Raw genomic sequence first — 26,439 nt, forward strand, 5'->3', positions numbered from 1 at the left:
CGAGCGCGCGCGAGTTCTCCAAACTTGAGTGGCTACTCAGAAAGTGAAAAAATATCAAGTGATCATTGACGATGTTGGTGGCAGCCATTCAAGTAGCGCATCTAATTATTCACGCCGTTAATTCCATCGACGGATGGAATACATCTCTAACGAGTTGTGCGCAGAACACTGACAAAAAGAAAGTGGTATTCGGTATTTTGAATTGCTTGGTCTTAATAATTTGGCAAATGGCTTTATCTATTATACAAAAGCTATTTTTGCTTTTCTTGAAATCTAAAAAAGTATACCCATAGATTCTTTAATTGAAATGCTCACCTTATCTCCACAGATAAAGATTTCACAGCTTGAACAAGAGAACATTATTTTCATGAGAAAGTCTAACATCATCGCATGTTTCGCGTCTATCTGAATGCAAATATTTGAATACCTCTATCTTTACCTTCTAGCTAGCAGTTAGGAAACTATCTAAAGGTGGCGGCTGCTTATCATAGGTGTTGAAAACCTGTAGCTACCGATCTATGCATGCATATGCTTATGGCAGCTAGCAACTCAAAGTTCGTGTTAAGTAAAGTTGCATTTTTAAAAATCTGAGAGAACAACAAAAATAATAAGAACCGGTAGCCATTATTACCCTGAATAACAAAAAATATGTTTTTTATTTAATTGTTAGTTCTATTAGTTTTATCCATGCATGCAACGGTGTTGAAAGAGAACCAATTAAACTTTATCAATTCAGAGAATCTCGCTTGTATGCGATAAACGAATTAACATTATTGTTAGGGGTTTGGTATATATAAAATTTGATAATTACCACTTAGCTTATTATCAGGGTTATTTGTTTTTTTTTATACCCGTTACTCGTAGGGTAAAAGGGTATACCAGATTACTTTAAAAGTATGTAACAGGCAGAAGAAAGCATTTCCGACCATATAAAGTATGTACATATACTCTTGATCAGGATCAATTTTTTTGTATTCTGATGTGATAATATTGTAGAAATTCAAAAAAATTAAAAAATGCCCCAAGGCTGAATTTCTAAAGTCCATAACTCCACTTCTCTTAATCGGAATTTAAAGTGGCATGCCTCTAAATGTTTATGGTGCAATTCTCTAAAAATATGCATTCAAATTTAGAATTTTTTTTTTGTTAATTTTTTTGTATTTTTTCTATTGTGATGAAATGTAGAAACTAAAAATTTCCCAAGACTGAAGTTCTAAAGTCCATAACTCAACTTATCTTCATCGGAATTTAAAGTGGCATACCTCTAAATGTTTCTGAAGCAATTCTCTAAAAATCTGCATTCAAATTTAGAATTTTTTTTTTTGGTAATTTTTTTGTCATTTTTCTGATGTTATGATGTTGTATAAATTCAAGAATACTGAGAAATGTCCCCACGCTGAGGTTCTAAACTCCATAACTCAACTTATATTAATCGGATTTTGAAGTGGCATACCTCTAAATGTTTCTGGCACAATTCTCTAAAAATCTGCATCTAAATTTAGAAATATATATTTTTAAAATTTTTTTGTCATTTTTCTGATGTTCTGATGTTGTATAAATTCAAGAATACTGAGAAATGTCCCCACGCTGAAGTTCTAAGCTCCATAACTCAACTTATATTAATCGGATTTTGAAGTGGCATACCTCTAAATGTTTCTGGCGCAATTCTCTAAAAATCTGCATTCAAATTTAGAATTTTTTTTTTTTTTAATTTTTTTGTCATTTTTCTGATATGATGTTGTATAAATTCAAGAATACTGAGAAATGTCCCCACGCTGAAGTTCTAAGCTCCATAACTCAACTTATATTAATCGGATTTTGAAGTGGCATACCTCTAAATGTTTCTGGCGCAATTCTCTAAAAATCTGCATTCAAATTTAGAAATTTATTTTTTTTAAATTTTTTTGTCATTTTTCTGATGTTATGATGTATAAATTCAAGAATACTAAGAAATGTCCCCAGGCTGAAGTTCTAAACCCCATAACTCAACTTATATTAATCGGATTTTGAAGTGGCATACCTCTAAATGTTTCTGGTGCAATTCTCTAAAAATCTGCATCCAAATTTAGAAATATATTTTTTTTTAATTTTTTTGTCATTTTTCTGATGTTATGATGTAGAAATTCAAGAATACTAAGAAATGTCCCCAGGCTGAAGTTCTAAAGTCCATAACTCAACTTATCTTCATCGGAATTTTAAGTGGCATACCTCTAAATGTTTCTGGCGCAATTCTCTAAAAATCTGCATTCAAATTTAGAATTTTTTTTTTTGGTATTTTTTTTTGTATTTTTTCTGATGTTATGATGCTGTAGAAATTCAAGAATACTAAGAAATGTCCCCAGGCTGAAGTTCTAAACCCCATAACTCAACTTATCTTCATCGGAATTTTAAGTGGCATACCTCTAAATGTTTCTGAAGCAATTCTCTAAAAATCTGCATTCAAATTTAGAATTTTTTTTTTCAAAAATTTTTTGTAATTTTACGAAAACGGCCACAATTTGCCCAAAACTGTCACGAATACGCGTTAGAAAATTTTGTTGAATTTTTTTTACACAATTTGTACCGATATTCCACAAAGTATTAAAATTTCTCGTTTGCACTTTCACTAGCTGAGTAACGGGTATCTAATAGTCGGGGAACTCGACTACAGCATTCTATCTTGTTTTAATTAGGAAGTTCAGTACCCTCAAAGCTAACTGTACTACTGTATAAATATTACCCACAATTATAAAGGTTCATGTGACGTTTGACTTGAAGTAAAGTAATATAAGAAAATATTTAAAACTATTCATCCAACTGTTTAGAGATTTTTGATTGGCTTTTTGTATTTGAAGAAATTTTAAAAGTATTTTTAACACCCAGAAAGAACCCACCGTTCGACCTTTGAAAATGCTGCAATTCCTATCGTCGACCAGAGAACCGGAGAACCAGTTGACCTTGAGCTCTGCTCGAAATAGACCGGCAACTCAAATACCACATAGAATAATGAGGAAAGTGGCAATTCTTGCAGGCCCTATTTACAGGGATGAGGAGAGGAAAACTCGTTTTATCGCCACTCGCATTTTATCTCAGCCCCGTCAGTCGATCGCGGAGCTTCGGGAGTGCGACATCGCAGCCTGCGCTTAAGTTGGGTACAAATAGATAGTGCTATGCTGCTGTTTCTCTGGTGGATTGCTGGCTACCTAATACTCGTATCTGGAGGCACAAATCCCCCCCTTTACGCCCTGGATCAGCCGAATGTGGGCAGGTGCCTGGACTACTGCCACCTGAAGAACTTGCGCTTCCTCCTCTGCGTGGATGCGGATGGTCAGTTGTCGCACAATCCCTACAAGGACTGCAACCGAGGATTCTGCAAGGCCGAGGACTTTGAACTGGAATACGAAACGGACGAGGGCAAGGAAAAGCGAATCAATCGCGTGGAGAAAACGGGAGTTGGCCAAAAGGCAAATCTTAGGGATCTCTGCCTGAACGAAAGGGGAATTCCCATCCGACGGAGGTGCCAAATTCGAAATGGAAACAGAGTTTGGCAGAGCTTGGATCACGTGACCTGTAGATCGGCACCGGAACTCAGCTCCAGTATAAACCTTCTCGCTGTGAAGAGTCCTCCGGATATGATTAGCCAACTGAGCAGCCTGCTGACTCAGTCTCAGGAAAAACTGGCCGCCGCCGATGTCTTCAGTATTTCAGAGATTTTCGATTCCCTGGTCAAAAAACCGGAAAGAAATGCCACAGTAGTAGGGGACTTGATGACGATATGCCAAAAAGTGATGTCTACAGATAATGAAACCCTCCGTCTTTCAGCAGACGCGAATGCCACAAATGCTCTACTTAGCAACTTTGAGGATTATTTGGATGAACTCAGTCCGTCAATATTAAAGTTAAACAGCACTTCTTTTGCCAACAGCACTGAGTTTACGTTCCATCCCTTTTTTGACATGGGTGTTATAGTTCTAAAGACGAGCGAACTCAGTGTATTTTTTGTGGATCCAGAAGTGAAAAATGTTTCTGGGATAGTCAACTTTTCTGGTGGCAATACGTCGCGCTTTGAAATGCTTCACCTATCGGATAACGAGGAAGATATAAGGGCCATGGAAAATCTAGAAAGTGCGGTCTTTATTCCCGATAAACTGTGGAGCCTACTGAAGAAAAAGGGAGCCTCTTACTTAGTTTTTAAGGTCTATACACGAGATTCCCTTTTTGTGGAGACGGAAGAGGATATCAAACGACGGCCAACTAGTAATGTTATATCCATAACAATACCAGGATTGGATGGTGAGTGTTTTGAGGAACAATATAGGTATATATGTTGTAATGTATTATCTTCTATTCAGATAACAAGCTACCAGAAAAGTTGCCTTTTTTCCTGCGCAATGCAAAGGCGAATCAAACTCAGTCTGAGGGCGGATGTGGCTACTGGAACTATGAGACCTGGCTTAGCGATGGAATATCCACCTGCGGCGGAGGCAGCTTGGAGACCTCATCGCACCCAGTGATACTCTGCCATGCGGATCATCTGACCCAGTTTACATTTCTACTGGGAGTCAGCAAAATGCAGGCTGGTCTGGACGCCAATGAAGATGATCACTCCTTGGATGTAATCACCAATGTGGGCTTGACCCTTTCTCTACTAGGACTTCTAATGATTTTTGTCACTGCAGCTGTGTTTAAGAGCTTCCGCACTTTAGCCTCCACGAAGATATTGCTGAATCTCTGTACCGCCCTGGGTCTTCAGTTGATATTCTTCCTGATCATGAGTCAAAGCCATTTGCTGGAGCAGCTGGAGCAATCTGAATCGGAACGATGTACTTTGGTTGGAGCCGTGATGCAATATCTACTGCTGGTTGTCTTCAGCTGGATGTTTATCATTGGATTTCTGCAGTATCAAAGATATGTCCGGGTCATTGGCGTCAATCACCCACGACATTACATACTAATGTCGGCGGTAGCGGCCTGGACATTGCCACTTATACCCACCTTGTTGGTGGTTTTTCTGGAACCCGATTCCTACAGGCCCAGTAACTCGTCGATGGACTATCCCATCCTCTGTTATCCCTCAGGATATGCCTTAAGTCTGGGAGTCATAATGCCTATTGGCCTTATCACGGTGGCCAATGCAATATTGGTGGGATACATCTCATGGAGTGTCTATACAGCCCTGTTCAAACGTGATCTGATCTTCAAGCAACTGGGTCTGTTTGTGCTGCTCTTTTTTCTCTTGGGCATAACTTGGATTTTTGGACTGTGTACCTATTTCGGTTTTGGAAGGGTCTTCGCCTACTTGTTCTGCCTGACAGCCACTCTGCAGGGATTCGTTTTATTCCTTTACTTTATAGTATTTAACAAGGAAAACCAGCGGGCCTGGTTGGGTCTCTGTTGCAACTCGTGCAAGAAGAGAAATCAGGAAACTATACAAATGCGCACGGACTCGATTTTCCAAGGCCTGAGCCATTCATCAACTAACAGTACTAGTATTTAGTATTGATTAGTATAGTTTACTATTAAGTTTGTATTAGGAAAACAAATTGTATATAAATTCTACATACTATCTTTAAATTTCTAAATTATTGTGGTTAATCTTGATTCAATACAAAAACTTAGTTGTGTGAAATAAGGGAAAGTCCAACTTATATAAATAATTTTCATTCATTAATGGCACCATAATGTGTGCTGGATGATTATACAATCTGCAATCTCTAATCCCGGTATTTATGGCAACCGAGTATAATACCCCTTTGCGTAGAACATGAAAAGTAGATTAGGGGCTAGTCATTAAGATAATGATTCATCAGACTTTTCAAATAAAACCTAAATGTAAATATTGGGGCTCAATATGAAAGTGATGAAGAGTTCATTAGTGTACAGAGCAACTTCCACGTTTTGCCATTTTACTTTTGTATAAATACTAACGGTGAACTTTGGTATAGCCAATACAGAGCTTTTAGCCTTGTTTTTCAAACTTAGTCAAAGACTAAACCCCACAGCACAGCTTTAAGCTCTTGATTACAGCCGCCACATAAAAGTTAACCGGTTTTGAATACAGCTTCTAACCGTTTCGAGCCAAGTAGTTCCCCGCTCACTTTAAATTTATGACTTCTAATTTATGTAAATGAGATGACAACTTGGTTTTTGGTGAATGTATTTCATAGCTTACGACGCCATGTGGCTGAGTCTTAATTTCGAATTTATTGGATGCGGATAAGGTCGGAAGTCTTAGTCACGGACCCCGGGATGTGGTGCCTTAATTTAGATTAGCGAACTTAGGCCTTAACATAAACAACTAAAATATTGCCAGACTAGCGCTAGGAACCAGTAAGCTTAAAGCCAATTAGCCAACTACTGGTTGGGCATTAAGTATCGGGTATCGGGTATAGGCATTCCGCCGGAACTTGTTTTCGAACAACAAAAGGCAAGCCGCCGCCCAAGATTCATCGAGCAGCCTCAGCGCTTTATCACCACCAACCGCAGCGGTATGTAAGAGCTTCCGGGTACCACATCCTTGCCCTCGGGCAGGAATTTGTGCGCGTAGTCCTTCGGAGTGGGTGTGTTGGGCGGCAGGGCGTAATCGAGGACGTTATCCGAGGCCGCGCCGGAAACGGCGGGCGTGCGAACCACCCACAGTTGCATCGCCAGCGGTTTTCTCTCCGCCGGCAGTTCCGATTTCCCCAGCTGCACGTTGGCGCGGCGGGAAAAGTGGGTCTGCTCAGCCTGCTGGAAGCGCTCCAGGTGACCTTGGATTATCCGCCGCAGCTGGGCCATCGTGCTGGGCGGGGGCGTGCCGTAGACATAGGCTCTGGCCTGGGGGCGTGGCAGGTAGTCCCGACCAGAGTTGGCGGCACTTGCCACCGCCATTAGGGTTAGCAGCTGCAAGACAAATTACCCTTAATTAATAATATATTTAAATAAGCAAACAAACTGCGTGCGAATGTCTGACCTCTTAAAACGTTAATGCTTTTATGCGAAGCCTTGGCTTTAAATAAACAAGCCGCCTTATCTTAAGAGCCGAATTAATTTGTTGCAAAATGTAAAAAAAAAGAATACTTTAAAGGTTGACAACTAGTTTAGTTCAGTTGAGCTTGAATAGAATGAAACATTTATTATCACTGACAAATTCAAAAACACAGTACTATTTATAAAAGCTGAATATCCAACGGATTAGAAATTCATAGATCTTATATGAATCACGGAAGAAACATATTTGAAAATATGAAATGAATTCGAACAAGTTCGATTCATGAATAGCATTTGTATCCATTGAAACCCTACTTCGGCTGTGAGCTTACCCAAACCAAAGTCCTGTACATGGTCCGTAAACTTGTATCCAAAACACGTTGTTTTCGAGGGGCAGCTCCCACTCTAAATTTTCGACCGATCTCCAGTTAGCGCAGCAGCAAACTGAAGTGATTCGAGCTTCTGCTCCGCCGACTCGTTTCAAGATCAGGGTCTAGTCTTAAGCATTTACATAATTTCTACCAACTAGTAAGCTAAGCCAGTCGCAGACATTCTCCGTTCTCCGATCTCCATTCTCTGATCTGATGCTGTTTTTATTTTTTCGGCACTGGCACGTGATTTATGCATTTGGCAATCCAGTTGGATCGATCACGAGGTGCCAGCAGATCTGGAAAAACGAGGGTCCATCGCAATCTTTGCCATTTTTTCTTGACCACCAAAGAGATCCCAGTGATAGATTTGTGGGTCGTGTTTTCGGGCTTAGACTTTGGGGCGACTCTTTGGCTGTTCACGCCATTATAATTATGCAAATGCGGCTTGATTCGACTGCATAAATCAACTTTATGAATGCTCACTTTACATGGGTTGGGTTCTTCACTTAGTAATTTGCATACAAGTCTCTATAAGCATACGAGTTATTAAGCATGTCCAGAGCTTCCTTTGTAGAGCGTTCATAATAGCAATCGATGTATTTATATTGATTTTTAATCGACGCCTCTTTATGCCCAACAATGCGCATTAAAAGAGCGTCGATCGTTTGTCTTGCCATTTGATACGCGAAGAGTATGGTTTTTGATCCCAAGATGGACAGACAACCAGACACAAAAACCATAATGCGATTCATATGCTAAGCCATTAAATTGTGGTCATGCAATAGTTGTTCGACCTGCCCTGATCGATTGAGATGTTGAAATGGCCGATGATCAATCGATTGAGCAGATTAACATATATATACATCGCCACTTGGTAAATGATCTTTAAACATTTTTATGACTACGCGATTGATTGTAAAATGGTAATCAGTGGAGCAGAATAGGAGCAGTCGCTAATTTATTTTTCTATTGATCGATTAAGTTAGATAAACAGTTTACAAGCATCATAAATTAGGGGACCAATTGCTTAATCTGCTACATATGATCAAAGCTATTAGTTAAATCATTAAGTGACGCAAAAATCACCCTCTTTTCAGACGTTAACTTAGCCACTTTACCTATTCATGCAATATATATGTCGCTTGTGGCATCCGGAAGCCAAGTGGGGGAAATTCTAGTTCTCGCGCCAAAAGTGTGGGGTTAATATTCGATGAGTCAGCGGAACGGAAACGGAAACGCAATTAAAGCTCAACGACTGCGACTGGCAATCGGCTTGTGGCTGCATTACGTAATTACGGATTTGCAAGATTACGTAAAATGCAAATATCGACTCGATTGCATTAGCATTTTGATTTATATGCAAACGGAGGGGAGTCTGCACTCCTCTTTCTCGCAGGACTGCGTGTAATTACTATGTAAATTATTTATGCAATTAATTTAACAAACTCAACTCAATTCAACTTGGACTGGCACTTAGCGCAAACGTGGCCCACATGTCCGTCACAAAATCCATATTGATGAGGGTCGTTTCCGGCTCAGCTCTTCTCACTCGCTCATATTTCATATGGCGTGTGTGTTCTACAAGGGGCGCATCATAATCAGCCATAACCACCAGCTCTTTGCCTCATTTTTCTGCTGATTTGAGTCCAGCTGGCGCCGAGTGCTAAATCCTCTGTCACATACGCTCGACGTTTGGGGATTCGGCTGTCAAAAAATAAACAAAGAAGGCGGCTCAAAAAATATGGAAACGTGGCCAAAATGGTCCGGCTTGAATGCTACGTAATGAGTTTGATGGGCTTTTGAACTAAACCGAATTGCAGACGGGCATTTTATTTTTAATCCGGTACCGATTTCGATTTGATGATGATGCCACAACTCGGGCGATGGAGGGGGATTTGCTGCATGTAGCAGCAAATTGAGTTATGGCCCCGGTTGCCTCATATTTTATGCATGGCAAGGGCAAGCGAATTGCTTTCCAATCGACTTGGCGCACTCCACTTAAGACCCACTTCTCCCCGTCTACCAGGGAGTGGCATCATTCCCTTTTTTTGGGAGTGGAGCGTCCAGACAGACCCATTACCATTGCCTAACCACCAATCGGGATCGTAGTGTGGATCTTCGATTTTATACTGCACTGGCACGACATCCTTTTCAGCTTATCTATATAAGGAAAATTTAGGTTAGGGCAATCCAGATGTTGAATGAACTTGTTGGCCAGCGAGAAGCTAATTAAGATAGTTTGCCGACTGCAGTCAATTGGAAAAGTGACAGAGCTCTTTGACATTAATGGAGTAGCGTCTGTGGCCCAGAGGCATTGCTCTACCTTTGACCTTTGGCCCCGTTCATAATTTATGCCTCCTGCGCCGCTCGACAACTCCCTGCTGGCAAATCATTTATCATAACGCAGAGCTGTGCCTCAAATTTGCGACTGACAGCCAAGCCTTTCCATTTACCAGAGGAAAAATAAGAGGCATTTTGCATATTTAATAAGTTTATGCGCTTTGTGCAATAATCCCCAAAGCCACAAACACTTTTCGCTGCGGAAAATGAGAATAAATGATGCTTAAAGGGAATGGAAAAGCAGTTGGAAATTTTTTACTTAACAAAAATGCATGGACTGCTGGACTTAAAAATAAGGGCAATCCCAACAAGACCATTCTGTACTTTCAAAATGCTGTTATCAATATATTAAGTAAAGATTATATTTTAATGCAATTCCTGCATTATAATGCAACTGAAATTACATATTATACAGATCATATTTTTACTGTAAAATATAAAAAAAATCTAGTATGTGGGAACTTCTCGTTTGCTACCCTACATATTTTAAAGCAATCGATCCATATCCAGGCTTCAAGTATTCTACTACATATTATTATATTTCACCAAACTATGGCGCGTCTCTACGATTCCCGCACCACGATCTTTTCGCCTGAGGGCCGACTGTACCAGGTAGAGTACGCGATGGAGGCCGCTTCGCAGTCGAACACTTGCCTGGGCATCCTGGCCAAGAACGGAGTCATTTTGGCTACGGAGCGAAGCGTGGACAAGCTCTTGGACTCGAGCATTCCTGCGCCCAGGATCTGCAGGCTGAACGAGGACGCTGCCTGTTGCGCCACGGGCAACAAGGCGGATGGAAACGTGCTGACCACCGAATTGCGCCTGATCGCCCAACAATATGTTAGCACCTACGGTGAGATGATTCCTTGCGAGCAGCTGGTCACGAACCTGTGTGACATCAAACAGGCGTATACGCAATACGGCGGCAAGCGACCCTTCGGGGTATCCTTTCTGTACATGGGCTGGGACTGCCGCTTCGGGTTCCAGCTGTATCAGTCCGATCCCAGTGGGAACTACAGTGGCTGGAAGGCCACATGCATTGGCCGCAAATCAGGGGCGGCCATGGAAATGCTTCAGAAGGAACTATTCAGCAAGGGCTACGCAAGTCCCTCGCTCGAGGAAGCCAAGGATGTAGCCATCAAGGTCATGGGCATGACCTTGGATAGAGATAGCTTGACCCCTGCGAAGCTGGAAATGGCTGTACTACAGCGCTTCTATAACACCACCATATTTCATATCTTAGAGAAAATTGAGGTACACAACCTAATTCAGAAGCATAACATTTTGCAGTTTCAAATCGCCAGGCGAAAGTATTAAAGTCATTGTTTAATTTCAGAAATTTTTTATTGTATGTCAACTTTTCTGTTACATGTTAATACAAAATAAAGGCTACAAGCAAAACTCCCTGCGCTAGTTTAGAAATTTTATAAGTATTAAACTAAACTTATTTTAAAAACTTATTTCCAGCGTCAAGTCTCATATATTCCAAATCTATTATACTATTTTTATTTTGCCACCACTGTTTATTTAGTAGTTCAAAAAATATGGGCACAGACAGGTATACTGTCTACATGAGAGCTTTTTCTTTTTATACTCCGGATTTTACGCCCGAATTATTTATCCCATTCACTTGTTTTCTAGCAGTGGCGAGAGCAAAACCGAACTAAATAAACCCACTTTTTTGCCATATTTTTGGTTCAGTGTGCAGATAAGCCAATCTCGATGGAGTTGTATGAAAATGCGGCAACACATTCCCGTTTTGACGCAATTCCCGGGGGCCATTTTGATGCGGTGTGGTTTTTAGCGACTATACGGTTTGTTTATATACACATTATGTGAAATATGCAAATCGCAGGCCAGTAAAATGAAAATGTAGGGGAATAGTGGCAGCTGAGGTACTATAGCGCTACATTTGGACTTCGGATTGCAAAAGTTTGGCGCTCATGTGCAATAAACTTGCTAGTTTCTGCTACTTTCACCAACCCTGGAAAACTGAGCAGCAGATACCTTGTCTGCTCGTAGTTATGCTGAATAAACAATGCAAATAGCTTTTCTCCTGGAGAAATATTTAAATTCCTTTATGGCTCACGTCAAAGTTATACACCGTGCTCTCACATTTCCCGGCGAGTAGCTCTAAGTGGCCAAGGACCCCCCTTTCCCGCAGAAGGGAATATAAATTTACACTTGTCTACATTTTTTCACACCGGCTAAGTGTTTGCTCAGCCAAGGGAAATGGCAGGAGTTCGGAGAGGAAAAGTCAAGCCAGCTGCAAAAAAAAGAAATGCTTTCCTTCGGAGCGAGTTTTCATTTTCTTGTTGTGTCCTTCGAGAACAAACAATCGCACGTGAAACGCTGCAGGAATTTCAATTAACTTGTTCGCATTTCACGCTCTATGAACTTTAAACAAAGCAACAGACAGCAGACAAATACAACTAACATCGACTTAAAAGCTAATTTATGTTTAGCTTCTAATGAAATGGCTCTCCTTGTGGCCAAGTGTTTGCCACTGTTCTTTCCACGAAATTGACAAGGGGTCAATACAATCGGTGCGAATAACCCCTTATTCAAACACAAATAACGTTGTGCCTTGTACTCATCGAAATGGTTCTCAAATACACAACCATTCATTGGAGTGTAATCAAATTAATCCCATACTTGCGCCTACTTCAGCAAATAACCGTAATGTGCCTGCGCAATTATTACTCTCGACAGGACCACAAAACATATGCTTATCCCTCTGCACAGAGTGAAAGAAATTTCTATAATAATATTGTGCATATATGATTTAATTCTGGGAAGCCTGTATCTTTTCAGAAACTTGTACAAATATAAAATTTATTTGAAAGCACTAAAGTAGTTTCCCTTCTGTTAAATGCCACTGAATTTTGTTAAACAAATACCGAGAGGTATATTCAACTACTACAAAAAATTAGCTTTTAAGTATTTTCTTGCCGTGTACTATTAATTCGGCTGGACTGACAAATGTGGTCGGGCGGCTTTCTTTTGCTGCTCGGATATTTATCTCGCGGTGAAAACCTCATCAGGCTTAAGCACATCGCTTAATTGCCCACAATTCTGTGAGTGTGGGTGAGTATCTGTGTGTGTGTTTGCCGAACACACACTCAAATAACTTCATTTGGACATTCTGACATTCGTTGGGGCTGCTGTTTTATGGGGCAAACAAAGCTCAAAACGTAAACAAAGTCTGGCATTAGTGTCCATTCCGTTTACACGAGTTTTTCGAGGACATTACTCCTTTGTTACCCCATGACAACCTAATTTGAATGCGCCCACGTGTTTCGGTCTGTATAAATATTTAAGTTCTATTTTTGCTAATTTTTGCGTGCAAAATTAAACGCCTGACCTTTTCGCCCCATCACAAAAACAAATTTAATATTCTGTTCTTGGGTAAAGAGCGACAGGGGAAAGACAACTATTTATATAGCGAATAAGAACAACCAGTGAAGTGGCCGTGCAGTCTTGGCCGTAGAATCGAAACACTTTTAAGGCCAATACATTTCAGCAAGGATATTTCCAAAAAGGCAACTGCCTGTTTGCATAAATCTTATGCGCCATTAATTCCGGTCTTCAGTTTGCCTTTTTAATTAATTTCTGGGCGCACCTTTTGTGTTTTATGCGCCACCCTAATGACACTTTTATGGATTTGAATTTGCGAGCGCCTTCATAGTGCTTCCAAAGAACACCTCTCGACCCTAGAATAACAACAAAACTCAAGAGATGCCCAGACACGTTCCATAATGCCTTGGGAACAATGCGCCCAGGGGTTATCCCTATATATATACGTATATATGCATTATGTACGCCCAAGAATGCCAGACTGTGGATTTTGGCTGTTTGTAAGTCGCACTTCCGGTTGAGTACCGTTCGAATGCGTTAGATGCCGCCAACTGTTGGCAGTCCTTCGTCCTTCTTTGTGTCCAGCTGGTCTCAGCTTGGGTCTACGGGGCGTATGAGTAACGTATCGTTGCGTATACGCAACGTAAGCCCTGCAGGCGGGGCATAGCAGCAACAGGATCCGCAGCAACAGCTGCGCAGGACCGCTCTTTCGCTCTCTTAAGCCCTCTCTTAGCCCGCTCTCTTTGTGTCTTTTGCCAACATATTAAAGCTGGCTTAGAGGACAACTGGCTGGCAGTGCAATTATGTCAGATGCTGGGTTGTGAAATCGACACTGGCTGAGTATTTTAATTTCCCACCACACACCGCATGAAATTTCAGCTTTCAGCCCAAAGATTTAATGGAACTTGTGCAGGCCTATCCAATTTCCGCCAACTTTTTATACTCAATTAACTTTAATTATTTCCAACCAACATAAATTTTGGTGCTGACCAAGGACCAAGAAACCATACTATTCCTTGGATTTGACTAATTAAGTCCGGCCTCGCGGAATATTGATTACCATTTGGCGCATTTTACGCCAGGTAACTTAAATATGTTATGCTACATTCGACTCATAAAGTGGACAGCCGTACTTCGGGTTCGCCCTATCCTTCAATAAAAACAATTTCGACTTAGGGTCGCCCACAAGGACATCAAGACGCTACGCTAATTTAATTTGCCTGGGCCTGCAATTCATTTGCCGAGTCATTGACTTTTAATGCACACATCCAAGACATTGTTGTATGTTTGCTTACTTGTTGCCAGTCCTTGGCTTGACTTGGCTGACATATACGAGTATTGCCAAGTCTTGGGACGGGACCTTGGCTCCAACGGAATGCTCAACAATTTGTTTCAAGTTGCGCATGATTTGAGCTCTTCTAGCCAAAACTCCAAGCCGTTGGGCACATTTAATATTAATGCTCGAGCTCCAGCTTTTTTGAGGCTTTAAACCAGACGCCCCAAAAGTTGGGTCCGCAGAATGCATTAGGCCAAATTAACTCTGGCCATAAAAGAAGCAAATGCGATTTTCATGTAGTGCCCGTGCACTTTGGATCCGCCTTTGGTGCACTTTAAGTTTTTCGCTTAGCCAGGACCAGTCGATTAATCTAACTGACACGGTGCCATCAATCAGCATCGGTTGTGCAATCAGTGAAAAAGCATGGGCAGCTCCAATCTCTTTCGCCCCACTCATAATTAAGGCGCGAACCCAATCGATAAGAACGGTCCAATGAGCCGAGGGCCAGGTAACTTTGTAACTTGGCTTTAAAGTCCTCCCTTTGGTCCCTTTACTGCTTTCAAGTTGCCACGGCCATTAATTTCGAGGCACTCCGGCAGATTCGTTTAGACAATAAATATCCAACCGCTGGGGGCGGTGAAAATTCACAGAGGTCGTTATTTTTGGGCAATGAAATGTTTCACACCTGCCGTTCATCAAAACACAAACCCAAAAAACGCAACAAATTAGGTTGATTACTAGGTAAATTTGTTGTAAAGTGCGCAAATTCGATAAAATTTCATTTAATTTTCGGAATTTCATTTTACCATCGAAACTACGAGATATTTCGACTGAACCTAAAAAAGTTCATTCCTATCACTGTATTGTGTGTATATAAATAAAAGAGCACTGTAGCTTATATACCTGTACGAAATGTTGTATATGTATTATTTAAAGTGCCCTAATCGCCATTTCAGCTATTGTGGAGAGAGATGAATGGGCTTTATTTTGGTATTTCCTTTAGGTAAACTAGGTCAAAAAAGACCCATCGATAAGACGTCCTATCGGGTGACAGGCAAAAATATGGGCCATTTGATTTAGGACAGCTGCGCAGTATAATGCGGATTGGGGTCTTTAAGGTGGCTGGAGAAGGGAACTAGGGCCAAGTGGTTTGTTTTGTGGAATGTCCTGTGACATTCGGCATGGCTTACAAATGGTGGATAACCGAAGATACAAGGCACAATGCGAGCGAGTTAAATATGTTTTCGTGGCATTGTTGGACTCGTAAATATACAAGCCTTTGAGCCATTTTGGACCCTCTGCATTTGCATACGCCATTAAATATGCACAGCACACCGATTTCCCTGCAAGGATTTCGCCAGGATTTCGCCAGGACTCCCATGCGCACCGAAAACGAAGGAAAACGGACGACAATAAAATGACCTGTATGTGCGTATTTATCTCCGGTTGTCAGCGACCAAAGCAGCCAGCCAGCACAGCCAACCCGAAATGGCAACACCGAATCAAACAAAAGGTCCTTGGCTGGGCTTTCCGGGCTCTTCCTATCTTCTTATCCAGGTGATGGCTGCCGAGTCAGCGCCTTTGGTTTTGATAAATGACTTCCATTTGCCGCAGAAGCCGTGTAAATCCATCCCGCAATAGGCATTGGCATTTGTCACGGCTTCGATTCGGCCCGGACAGCACTCGATATAATTGAAATTGTGTGCAATAAATGAAAATTGCTGGGTCCTTTATTTGATGGGCATGTGGATAAGAGGCGGCCCTGCAATTTCCCAGCACGGCGGCTGACTTAATCAACTTTGCCATTTGCCTAATTGGAGGGCATTGTTCTCGCCGGGAATTCGGCTTTGATGGGCTGCTATCAGTGCATTTGCAGCCCTCACATTGTGTTTACTCAATGCACTCGCTCCATACAAATGCTGCAGGTGGGGTTGGGCTGGATTCGAATGTTAATTACCTATTGTACACAGACGCAACATGATTTGAAACGCCCACTTTCAAAGTTCTAACTCCGTTTTGGTCTTAACTGTTGACTACCTTTGTGAGGGATAACTGCAATTATGCATTATAATAATGAGTTAGCCCAACTGTGTGTGTGCTCTTCTCGGGCAACACATAACTTTACACAAACATAGCAATACCCAATGGCAATTAAATAACTGTTACCTGTTCTTGTGTAATAGGCAAATTGAAACCTTTAGATGCTAAATATAATGCGAATATACGTTCCCAGTTACTGGCCATCTCTGGCACTAATCCATTTGCGTTTCCAACGAGCCCACAACTGGCTAATCAATGTGGTTTGGGGTCTGGATCTCTTTATTGAAATGTCATCAGTTCGGCAACGAGTCAGTTTTATTGGGGCCTAACGGCCATGTGGGAATTCGAGGAATGTGTCCTGTCAGCGACGCCAAGGTAATGACTTTGCAAATGCGGGTCCTTTCGGGATGTGAATAGCGAATGGGGGGTTGATGGCTGAACATCATCATCAGCACAGGAGCAGCAAAAGGCAGAGAGGCTCACCGTTCGGAAACATCAGAGTGGTTAATTATCCTTGTGTACATTTGCATATTAATTGAAATGCTGGCTGTTTGATGACCAACAGTTTGTTTGTTTATAAATGAAACACTCCAGTTTGCCCAAGTTGGCGTGGAAAATTAAAAGTCAATTTTCCCTGACGCTGAAAAGAAAATGGTGGCCGCTTTGTGAATTATTCAGGCGTTCTGTGGGCGCTGTCAAAGTTGAAATCTTCAAATCGGTGCCCCATTCATTGGAATTCCATTCATTTGGCGCTCTCAGCTTTTTCACGCCACATTAAATGCTTTCCATTTTATTTGGCCCACAATAAGGGGAAAGTTCGCGGGTGTCAGCTCGCAGGTGACAGATTCGCAGTTTAACCTCTGCACCTTCAATTTGTTTTCGACCTGTTTTGCCAGCTGCAGCATATGGAGCCCACTGGGGTGCCATAATTGAGTATTGACCAAACAGCCAGACGACAACAAAATGTGTGGGCTGTCGTGACCAACGGCAATTCCAGCAAAATGTCCAGTACAAAAATAGCTCCCCTTTGCACTCGCCATAAATGCACGAATATAAATGTTCGACGTGAGTATATAAATAAGCAGCCTTTAAGTTCGCCGGGAGTCCCGAGTACGTCATAAAGTGTTAATCGGGCCATTAAGCCCGGCGTAGCAGTTCTATCCCGCTATCCGAATTTGAAATGCCCAAAGCCCGGAGTTGGCCCAATGGTTCGCCACATGGAGAATCCGCAAATCCCAGCTCAGCCTTTGAGTCGAGTGCAATCAGGTTAAGTGTTGAGCGCCGCCGCATGCGATTTCTTACTCCTCATTTGGCACAGTGGCTAAAATTACTGCATTTAAATAAAAGACATTTAAAAAAAATATTCAATATGTTTTATATGTCAGTCTTAAAAAGTCCCAAAGTACCTGAAAAATATTGAATATATTATTTCCAATCAATTTTGTTAAGCTTTGAGTTTAAATTTGAATTATGCTTCTGGTTACAAGTAATGTTTGAATCTATTGATGTGGACTCCTTTCCCACTGTTATTTTCTTATCCCTTTTCAATCAAAACCCTAACCACCGTACTCCACCTGTATTGTGCGTAGTGCGCATTCTGCATTCTGTTTTTATCCCTTTGTGCTGCGTATCCCATATTGTGCATTGTGTTTGCATTCCTACTGTCAGTCGCATTGTCAGCAGCAGGATCAGAGCGACTCCTTCTCCTTGGGCGACCGGAAACGGAAGTGGCGGTTAAGGGGCAGAGTTCAATTGCATTGTGCGAGTATGCGGTTGTGTAGAGTGCAAGTGACGCCGAGGACAAATGGAAACGAATTGGTTTTACAATGCACAGTTCCAGCAAATCCCATTTGGCATTTGACTCGACTGTTGGTCTGGGGTATGGTTTTCGCCTTACTGAGCGGCAAGATTTATATGTGCCTCTAATTTCTGCGCCTTCGATTCCCTCAGTCTGTCAAGTCAGCACTCATGTCCAAGCCTCAAATCGTTCAAACAAGTTTTCATTGCGATACTGGCTTTTTGCAGCGGACAGGAGGAAAAAAATCAATATTTACATGCTGCCGTGGCTTGCAGTTAAATGGGCAAACAACTGAACCAAAATGAATTTACCCAGAATGCCAAATACGAGCACTTCACCCCCGACCACAGCAAAATATTCGATTGCAGCCTGGCAAAACAAATTCTCTTGTTCTGCCTTCTAGGTTTTCGGGGTATATAGGTAAATGGAATAGACTCTTTCCATCTTAGTTCAAGAAATAACTAGCATTATTTTAGATTTGCTTTAAAGGCATAAAATGCGAGTATATAATATGCTACCCAAATGAGAGGGTAGCCTTCGGTCGAAACACTTGTTCTCTATTATTTTTTCTTGCCTTTTGGTCCGGCAGAAGCAAAAAGTTTCCACATAGCCGGGCTTGCATGTCGTATACGTAATGCGAGCAAATTAAGTTGCCGAAAAAAGAGTAAACAAAACTGGAATTGAGTCGAGTCGAGTCGACTCGAGAGTTAAGCTGTGCAGGACAGTCAGTGGGGCTGGCATGAATGGGTTAAGCCAAAGTATTTTGCGATTTTCTGGCTTTTACTCATGCCACACCAAGCCATCCAGCAGATTCGCTTTGCCATTGTCATGTGGCAAAGTCAAAGGGCGTAAAAGTGCTCAGAAATTAATGAGGCAAGTGCTGTTAAATTTGAAAGTATGCATAAAAAGGGTTGACATTCCGAAAATGCTACCTGTCACGGGAAAGTGTCTCTCGGTCCGTGTATTTGTCTGGCTGCCATTAGCATTTCGTGTCGCTCAGGCCAACGGAATTGGCAAAAATATCTAGTTGAAGGAATTTGAGTGGGCCTGGTTATTTGTATATATGTACTTTGGCGTTGGCTTTCGCTTGAAAATTCTGCTTCATCTAGTCCTAACCCAATTTGAATGTTTGATTTCTTTTGGCGTAGATACGTCACACAGACCTTGTACCTAATTAATGTCATACACTGCTCGGATATATTCCTTCTTTGATTTAACGCAAAGTAAGGCTTGCTGTAGCAATCAAATTCTATCTAAATTATAACTATTATGCAAGCTAATATTTATTTCCATCCAATCCGACTTAAATTGGTTATGATAATCGACTCTAATTAAATCCCAAAAAAAAAATTGCTGCCATGAAATAATCATTGGTGATTTTGTCCGAGTCTAAAATCTCTTTTACGTAAATAACCCCATCACTGGATGGCTTTGATCTCCACAAAAAGTTCACTATGAACTCTCATATTTATGTACAATATTCTAGCATCGTTCGAATGCAATTTATTTGCGCTTTTATTTAATCTATTGTGTTTACAGAACAGTAATCAAAACTGACTGCATAACTATCTGGAGAGTGGCTGGCTGGGCAAGTGGGGTATTCCCACCCGCAGTACGGAAAGCGCACAAATTCCATTTTGAAGCTCAAATATGGAAAAGTTTAGCATGTTCGTGACCCACCCGTCCTGCCATTTTGAACTGCGAACTCGGTGTGGTGTTATGTGTGTGTGTGTGTGTGTCTGGTTATAAATTTCCCATATTTCACTTTATTAAGTAATAGTTGCCAGTTTGCTGCTTGGCATTCATGAGCTGCTTTTTAGCACTGAACAATAGTGAACTTGAATGCCCCATAAAAGCGAGCTTTAAGCCTAGCAATGGCAAGAAATATTCGTTGCATTACTTTGTCCAGCGGGAAGCAATATGCGGAGTTGAATTTAATCACACTTGTTCCGAATTCGGCGTGAATCGGACCTCGTCCTGCCTCCTGTCCCTCTAATTAGCCGGCTTCATGCCGGAAAATGGCAAATTACAGCTTGTCTGCTTAGCCCCTTGTCCCCTGCCCCGGGAAACGTGATGCTGCACTGCGTCCTCCGCCCTCGAAAGGAAAACAAGTACATGCAACAGCTGTCCGCTTGGCACTCATTGTATTTAAATGCTCGTAAAATGCAAAGCAAACAAGTGATAAAAGTTGTGCACATACACGAGCACGGCGAAAAATGTTCGCAGGACGTGGTGTTACTGGACTAACTTAACTTAGTGTTACCAACTAGACAATTATATTAGAGGTTTGTGACAGACGTAAGAGATATCCAACCGATGTCAAAAAAACAATACCTTCTGTAGTGCACATGAATGCGAAAATTCGTATCCTTATAGGAAACTACTACCAGCTAAATAAATAAGGGGACATGTTGACCAATTTTGGTACATATTTTGGACATACTTTTGTATTTACATGACATTAAATGATATTTTCGCTCAGTGCACTCCTGGTCACGAAGAGCGCCCAGTAATGCTGGCAACATAAAAAATGCATCAAGCGCTTGGAAAGTCCGCTGCAGGCACTCAAAATTGAGGCGTTTGCCAAAGTTATGAGGCAGCATTTTGAAGGCAACTCCGGCTTAAAGTGCTCCCAGGGAGCTGTGTGAATTCATTTTCGAGTTTGCTTGGCGGAAATATTGAAATTTCCAATTGTTTTGGGGTTGTATCTAGAGCGAATCCCCCTGACATGCTGTTTCACCGTTTTCCATTAACGAAACTTTTTATGTTCGTTCAGAGGGCTCTTGGGTATTTGCTGGCATGCACAAACCAAATACGCGAGCAATTAACCCTTTTTTCCGGCAATTAAGCCCGAGCTTTATGCCACATTTTTCCATTTCGCCGTGGGCCTTTTCCTCTCTTTTGATGTTTGTTTTACCGATGGACACGGATGCAGAGGATGGGAATCGAATTAAATATATATTAAAATCGTTCAAGGTCAAATGGAATGTAATTGCAACCCAATTTGTCCGGCGATGCAATAAAAATGACCGCTTAATTGTTTAATAAGGGCAACAAAAGTCGCATTACGCATACGACATGTTGCCAGCCATATGTCATGTGCTTCAGCTTTAAGAGCAGGCCCACGTAGAGCAGTAAAATGTTGTAAGTATACAATTGAGGCCAGCGAATCTGAGTTAGTTATCTTGTTTGGCCGACATTTGTGTAGATGCAGGTTGGTTATTTCTGTAAGTAGGCACATTAAATTGGGAATCCCTGGACGTGATATTCACTGGGGACATGTCCTTGGCTATTTTCCCGTCGTTAGGCGCGCTACAAAATGCATGTGCAGCGGCAGAAACTTTTTCCCAGCAGTAGAAAGCTGACTTATGGAGGGGGACCGGGCCAGGATACATGTCCTGCAGCCTAAGTGGACTTCTTTGTCTCCGCCTAAGTGGTTTTTCATTAGAAGCACTCGCTCTCTGGTCGCTCAAACTTTTAGCCATCGCAAAGTTTTCACTCGATGCGGATGTAGCAAACAACTCGGCCAACGAATTCGTAATTGGAAACTTTTTGCCGCGTGATATGTGAACGAACCCGAGCGAAAACACTTTATGTATTGCCAGTTGGTATTTAATTAAATGGGGCCACTCCAGTCCTGCAACCCATTTCATTTCCTTGACAATTTCCGGTTCTGACTGCTGGATTTCCAATCGATGCCTGTGAATAAGTTGCAGAAGTCAGAGCCGAATTTAATCAAGCCTTATGCAAATGCTTTAGGGATTGCAGCCAATTCTGGAAGGACCTCAGGCCAAAAACACGGCATATTGTGACTGTTTTTATGGGGCAACTGTTGCCCGGTCTCCGGTTCAAAATGAAATTAGATGATGCCGGAGCGGCAGCGGCGCCACCAGACGTTGTAATTAAATTAAATTGCTCGAAGTTGGCATAAAACACACAAATCCGGAAAGGACGGACCACCAGGATGGTGGCGACATCCTGGGCCACATGTGCTGCGTCAAAGTTCACGCTGAATCAGAATGCACGAGCATATATCTGTTGCCCGGGCAATTGTGCAAAATGAAGGCAGCTGAAAATTGTGTACATAATCTGGCAAATGCAAACAGGGTGTGGTCACATAAATAAGTGCTTCTATACCTTATTTTAGTTGTATGCTTGTTATCAAGGATCAAAGCCTGTATCTTCATTTCCTGTATCTTCTTGGTTTTTAAATGATTTTTCAAATATTTTTAGCTCCACTTGCAGCGCTTTCTTGTATGCTGCAACCGAAGTCCCCCTGTACTTTTCGGAGTATTTATTTAGACGATGGCTACGTTGCCTTCGTCAGTGCCTAATTTCATTAAATCCCGCAACCTGTTGTCTGAGCCGATTCGAGGGTAAGTAAAGAGAACCGAACGAGTTCTGGTAAAAAAATTCAATTTAACTTTGCCCGCAAGCCAAAATGAATTTCTTCTGACTGCAATTGACATGGCCCCAAAATGTTGGAGGGATGAAGGACTTGCTCACATGTGGTTTCTGTGGCGCCACGTCTTTGTTTTCCGTTAAAATTGTTTCCCCAAGAAAAGGAATGAAGAATGGCAGCTCATAATGAGCTTAATGGACGCCATCTGTAGCCGCCTTAAGCGCATCTGCATATGCTTTTTTCCATTTTCCTCTTGCCTTATTCCTCTCAGATTTTCCAGTTTTCGTTTCCCCTTAAAACTCAGCGAATCGTTTGAGTGCTTAAAACTTATAGTCCAGTTAGCCAATTTTCATCGAAGGCACTTAATGTGTGCGTGCCTCCTTGTGAGAGTCGTTAAAAGTGCGTTAATGTCGCCACGGCTCATTGAATATCGGCTGAATAAGACCTCTTGTGCCTGGAAAGCAGTGAACCTCGAAACCCAACCCTAATCTTATTTTCCCTATAAACCACAACCTTTTCCACCGACAGCACCTACAAGTGCAGCTCAGCTAATGCAAAAAATGGCCCTGGAAAATGTATTGCCGTCGTTGGCGGTCACACCACCGCAGAGCTGGTAGTTTTGTTGAATGTTGAATGATTTCCTGGCTGCTGCTGCATCGTTGACTTAACTTGGCCAAGGCGAAATGGCAAAACCCAGCGTTCTGCCACTGCCAGTCACTTGTTGCCCCGAGGAAGTTTACTTGCTGGCTCAGATCCAAGAGTTCGTTATGCTTTTGTCGGCCACACCACTAATTGGATTTTGGGTGGGATATAAATTAGGAATAGGACGGTCCAAATATCATGACCCACCACACTTGGACAATATTTGGCTTTGGCTTTGTAGGAAACTACTTAACTAAGACTTTCGTAGCAAGAAGAAGGAAAGTTGAAGGTTTCTCACTCAATGTTTATTTCTAATAATTTATTTTTATTTTTGAAAATCATTGAGAATTGTAGTCATGGACTTCCGTATTCAAACCCAGTCGACATGAAGAGGCGCCCATATATTCCAAGTGCCACTTTCATCAGCTACGCAGCTGCAGGTTTGTCATATTCCGATCCCAATCCCAATAGCCTCGTGGCAATAAAGGAAAAGTGAACATGTCAAGATGTGACACATTTGATTGAACGCATGCAGGCCAATCAATTTTTGCTTCCGATGGAGGAGGATTATTGGCTGCCTGAGTGCGAGTGGGCCTAGTGCTCGTATTTGAATTCGTCAGCGGCTTTTGACTGATAATTGAAAACGTGTCGACAAGCCAAAAATTTCCGCTAACACACGCAGTCTACGTGCTGCGAAGTTCGCTGTTAAAATTACATTTTGGCCAAAGCTGGCTTACAATGAAGTCTGTAGAAGTGGATTTTAATCTAAGTCTGTCTTTGTGAAAACGCTTAACCTGTCCAAATGGAAATCGCACTTTATGCATCCAAGGTGAAGTGCTTTGCATTTTAGACGTTATTTTTTACAGGCAAAGGATCTGTTCTACTCGAATTAATTTCGTAAAAACTTATTTATGTAAAGGTATTTCTCTTTCCATTTTTTAGAAGATGTAACAATAAATTGATTGTCCAAATACAAAAAGTTCCCACAAAAAGAATCCCTTAAAATCTCCCTTTTTTTAATGAGCGGATACACACATGACAGTATTTAGGAATCTCGTTCACGAAGTTGCTACATATGTTTTTATACCCGTCACTGGTAGAGTAAAACGGTATACTAGATTCGTTTAAAAGTATGTAACAGGCAGAAGGAAGCGTTTCCGACCATATAAAGTATATATATATTCTTGAGCAGAATCAATAGCTTCTGTACGATCGTTATTCTGTTCATTTTTTTGTATGTGATGTAGAATGTTTTGTATGATGTAGAAATTCAAAAATATCCCACAACAGAAGTTCTAAAGTCCATAACTCAACTTATCTTAATCGGATTTTGAAGTGGCATACCTCTAAACGTTTCTGGAGCAATTCTCTAAAAATCTGCATTCAAATTTAGAAATTTATTTTTTTTTAATTTTTTTGTCATTTTTCTGATGTTCTGATGTTGTAGAAATTCAAGAATACTGAGAAATGTCCCCAGGCCGAAGTTCTAAGCTCCATAACTCAACTTATATTAATCGGATTTTGAAGTGGCATACCTCTAAATGTTTCTGGCGCAATTCTCTAAAAATCTGCATTCAAATTTAGAAATTTTTTTTTTTTTAATTTTTTTGTCATTTTTCTGATGTTCTGATGTTGTAGAAATTCAAGAATACTGAGAAATGTCCCCAGGCTGAAGTTCTAAGCTCCATAACTCAACTTATATTAATCGGATTTTGAAGTGGCATACCTCTAAATGTTTCTGGCGCAATTCTCTAAAAATCTGCATTCAAATTTAGAAATATATATTTTTAAAATTTTTTTGTCATTTTTCTGATGTTCTGATGTTGTAGAAATTCAAGAATACTGAGAAATGTCCCCAGGCTGAAGTTCTAAGCTCCATAACTCAACTTATAATAATCGGATTTTGAAGTGGCATACCTCTAAATGTTTCTGGCTCAATTCTCTAAAAATCTGCATTCAAATTTAGAAATTTTTTTTTTTTTAATTTTTTTGTCATTTTTCTGATGTTCTGATGTTGTAGAAATTCAAGAATACTGAGAAATGTCCCCAGGCTGAAGTTCTAAGCTCCATAACTCAACTTATATTAATCGGATTTTGAAGTGGCATACCTCTAAATGTTTCTGGCGCAATTCTCTAAAAATCTGCATTCAAATTTAGAAATTTATTTTTTTTTAATTTTTTTGTCATTTTTCTGATGTTATGATGTTGTATAAATTCAAGAATACTGAGAAATGTCCCCAGGCTGAAGTTCTAAGCTCCATAACTCAACTTATATTAATCGGATTTTGACGTGGCATACCTCTAAATGTTTCTGGCGTAATTCTCTAAAAATCTGCATTCAAATTTAGAAATTTTTTTTTTTTTTAATTTTTTTGTAGTTTTTCTTATGTTATGATGTTGTATTAATTCAAGAATACTGAGAAATGTCCCCACGCTGAGGTTCTAAACTCCATAACTCAACTTATATTAATCGGATTTTGACGTGGCATACCTCTAAATGTTTCTGGCGTAATTCTCTAAAAATCTGCATTCAAATTTAGAAATTTTTTTTTTTTTAATTTTTTTGTAATTTTTCTTATGTTATGATGTTGTATTAATTCAAGAATACTGAGAAATGTCCCCACGCTGAGGTTCTAAACTCCATAACTCAACTTATATTAATCGGATTTTGACGTGGCATACCTCTAAATGTTTCTAGCGCAATTCTCTAAAAATCTGCATTCAAATTTAGAAATTTTTTTTTTTTTAATTTTTTTGTCATTTTTCTGATGTTCTGATGTTGTAGAAATTCAAGAATACTGAGAAATGTCCCCAGGCTGAAGTTCTAAGCTCCATAACTCAACTTATATTAATCGGATTTTGAAGTGGCATACCTCTAAATGTTTCTGGCGCAATTCTCTAAAAATCTGCATTCAAATTTAGAAATTTATTTTTTTTTAATTTTTTTGTCATTTTTCTGATGTTATGATATTGTATAAATTCAAGAATACTGAGAAATGTCCCCAGGCTGAAGTTCTAAGCTCCATAACTCAACTTATCTTAATCGGATTTTGAAGTGGCATACCTCTAAACGTTTCTGGAGCAATTCTCTAAAAATCTGCATTCAAATTTAGAAATTTTTTTTTTTTTAATTTTTTTGTCATTTTTCTGATGTTCTGATGTTGTAGAAATTCAAGAATACTGAGAAATGTCCCCAGGCTGAAGTTCTAAGCTCCATAACTCAACTTATATTAATCGGATTTTGAAGTGGCATACCTCTAAATGT

General features: G+C 40.7%; 3 protein-coding genes across 3 annotated transcripts; 2 read left to right on the forward strand and 1 right to left on the reverse strand.

The window, feature by feature from the left end:
• Positions 1 to 2,862: 2,862 nt before the first annotated feature.
• On the forward strand, positions 2,863 to 5,564 carry LOC6554935 (adhesion G-protein coupled receptor G2). Its single transcript, XM_001981080.3, has 2 exons — positions 2,863 to 4,272; positions 4,332 to 5,564. Exons 1-2 carry the CDS (start codon positions 3,150 to 3,152, stop codon positions 5,474 to 5,476), a joined length of 2,268 nt encoding a protein of 755 aa, XP_001981116.1. The 5' UTR covers positions 2,863 to 3,149; the 3' UTR covers positions 5,477 to 5,564.
• A 597-nt stretch (positions 5,565 to 6,161) lies between these two features.
• On the reverse strand, positions 6,162 to 7,414 carry LOC6554936. Its single transcript, XM_001981081.3, has 2 exons — positions 7,281 to 7,414; positions 6,162 to 6,861 (listed from the first exon to the last, which is right to left on the reverse strand). The coding sequence occupies exons 1-2, from the start codon at positions 7,299 to 7,301 to the stop codon at positions 6,439 to 6,441; spliced, it is 444 nt and encodes a 147-aa protein (XP_001981117.1). The 5' UTR covers positions 7,302 to 7,414; the 3' UTR covers positions 6,162 to 6,438.
• Positions 7,415 to 10,158: 2,744 nt separating this feature from the next.
• On the forward strand, positions 10,159 to 10,996 carry LOC6554937 (proteasome subunit alpha type-4-like). Its single transcript, XM_001981082.3, has one exon. It carries the CDS (start codon positions 10,212 to 10,214, stop codon positions 10,974 to 10,976), a length of 765 nt encoding a protein of 254 aa, XP_001981118.1. The 5' UTR covers positions 10,159 to 10,211; the 3' UTR covers positions 10,977 to 10,996.
• Positions 10,997 to 26,439: the final 15,443 nt, after the last annotated feature.

Source organism: Drosophila erecta, unplaced genomic scaffold, assembly GCF_003286155.1.
Source record: "Drosophila erecta strain 14021-0224.00,06,07 unplaced genomic scaffold, DereRS2 tig00000000-arrow-pilon, whole genome shotgun sequence".
Lineage (NCBI taxonomy): Eukaryota > Metazoa > Arthropoda > Insecta > Diptera > Drosophilidae > Drosophila > Drosophila erecta.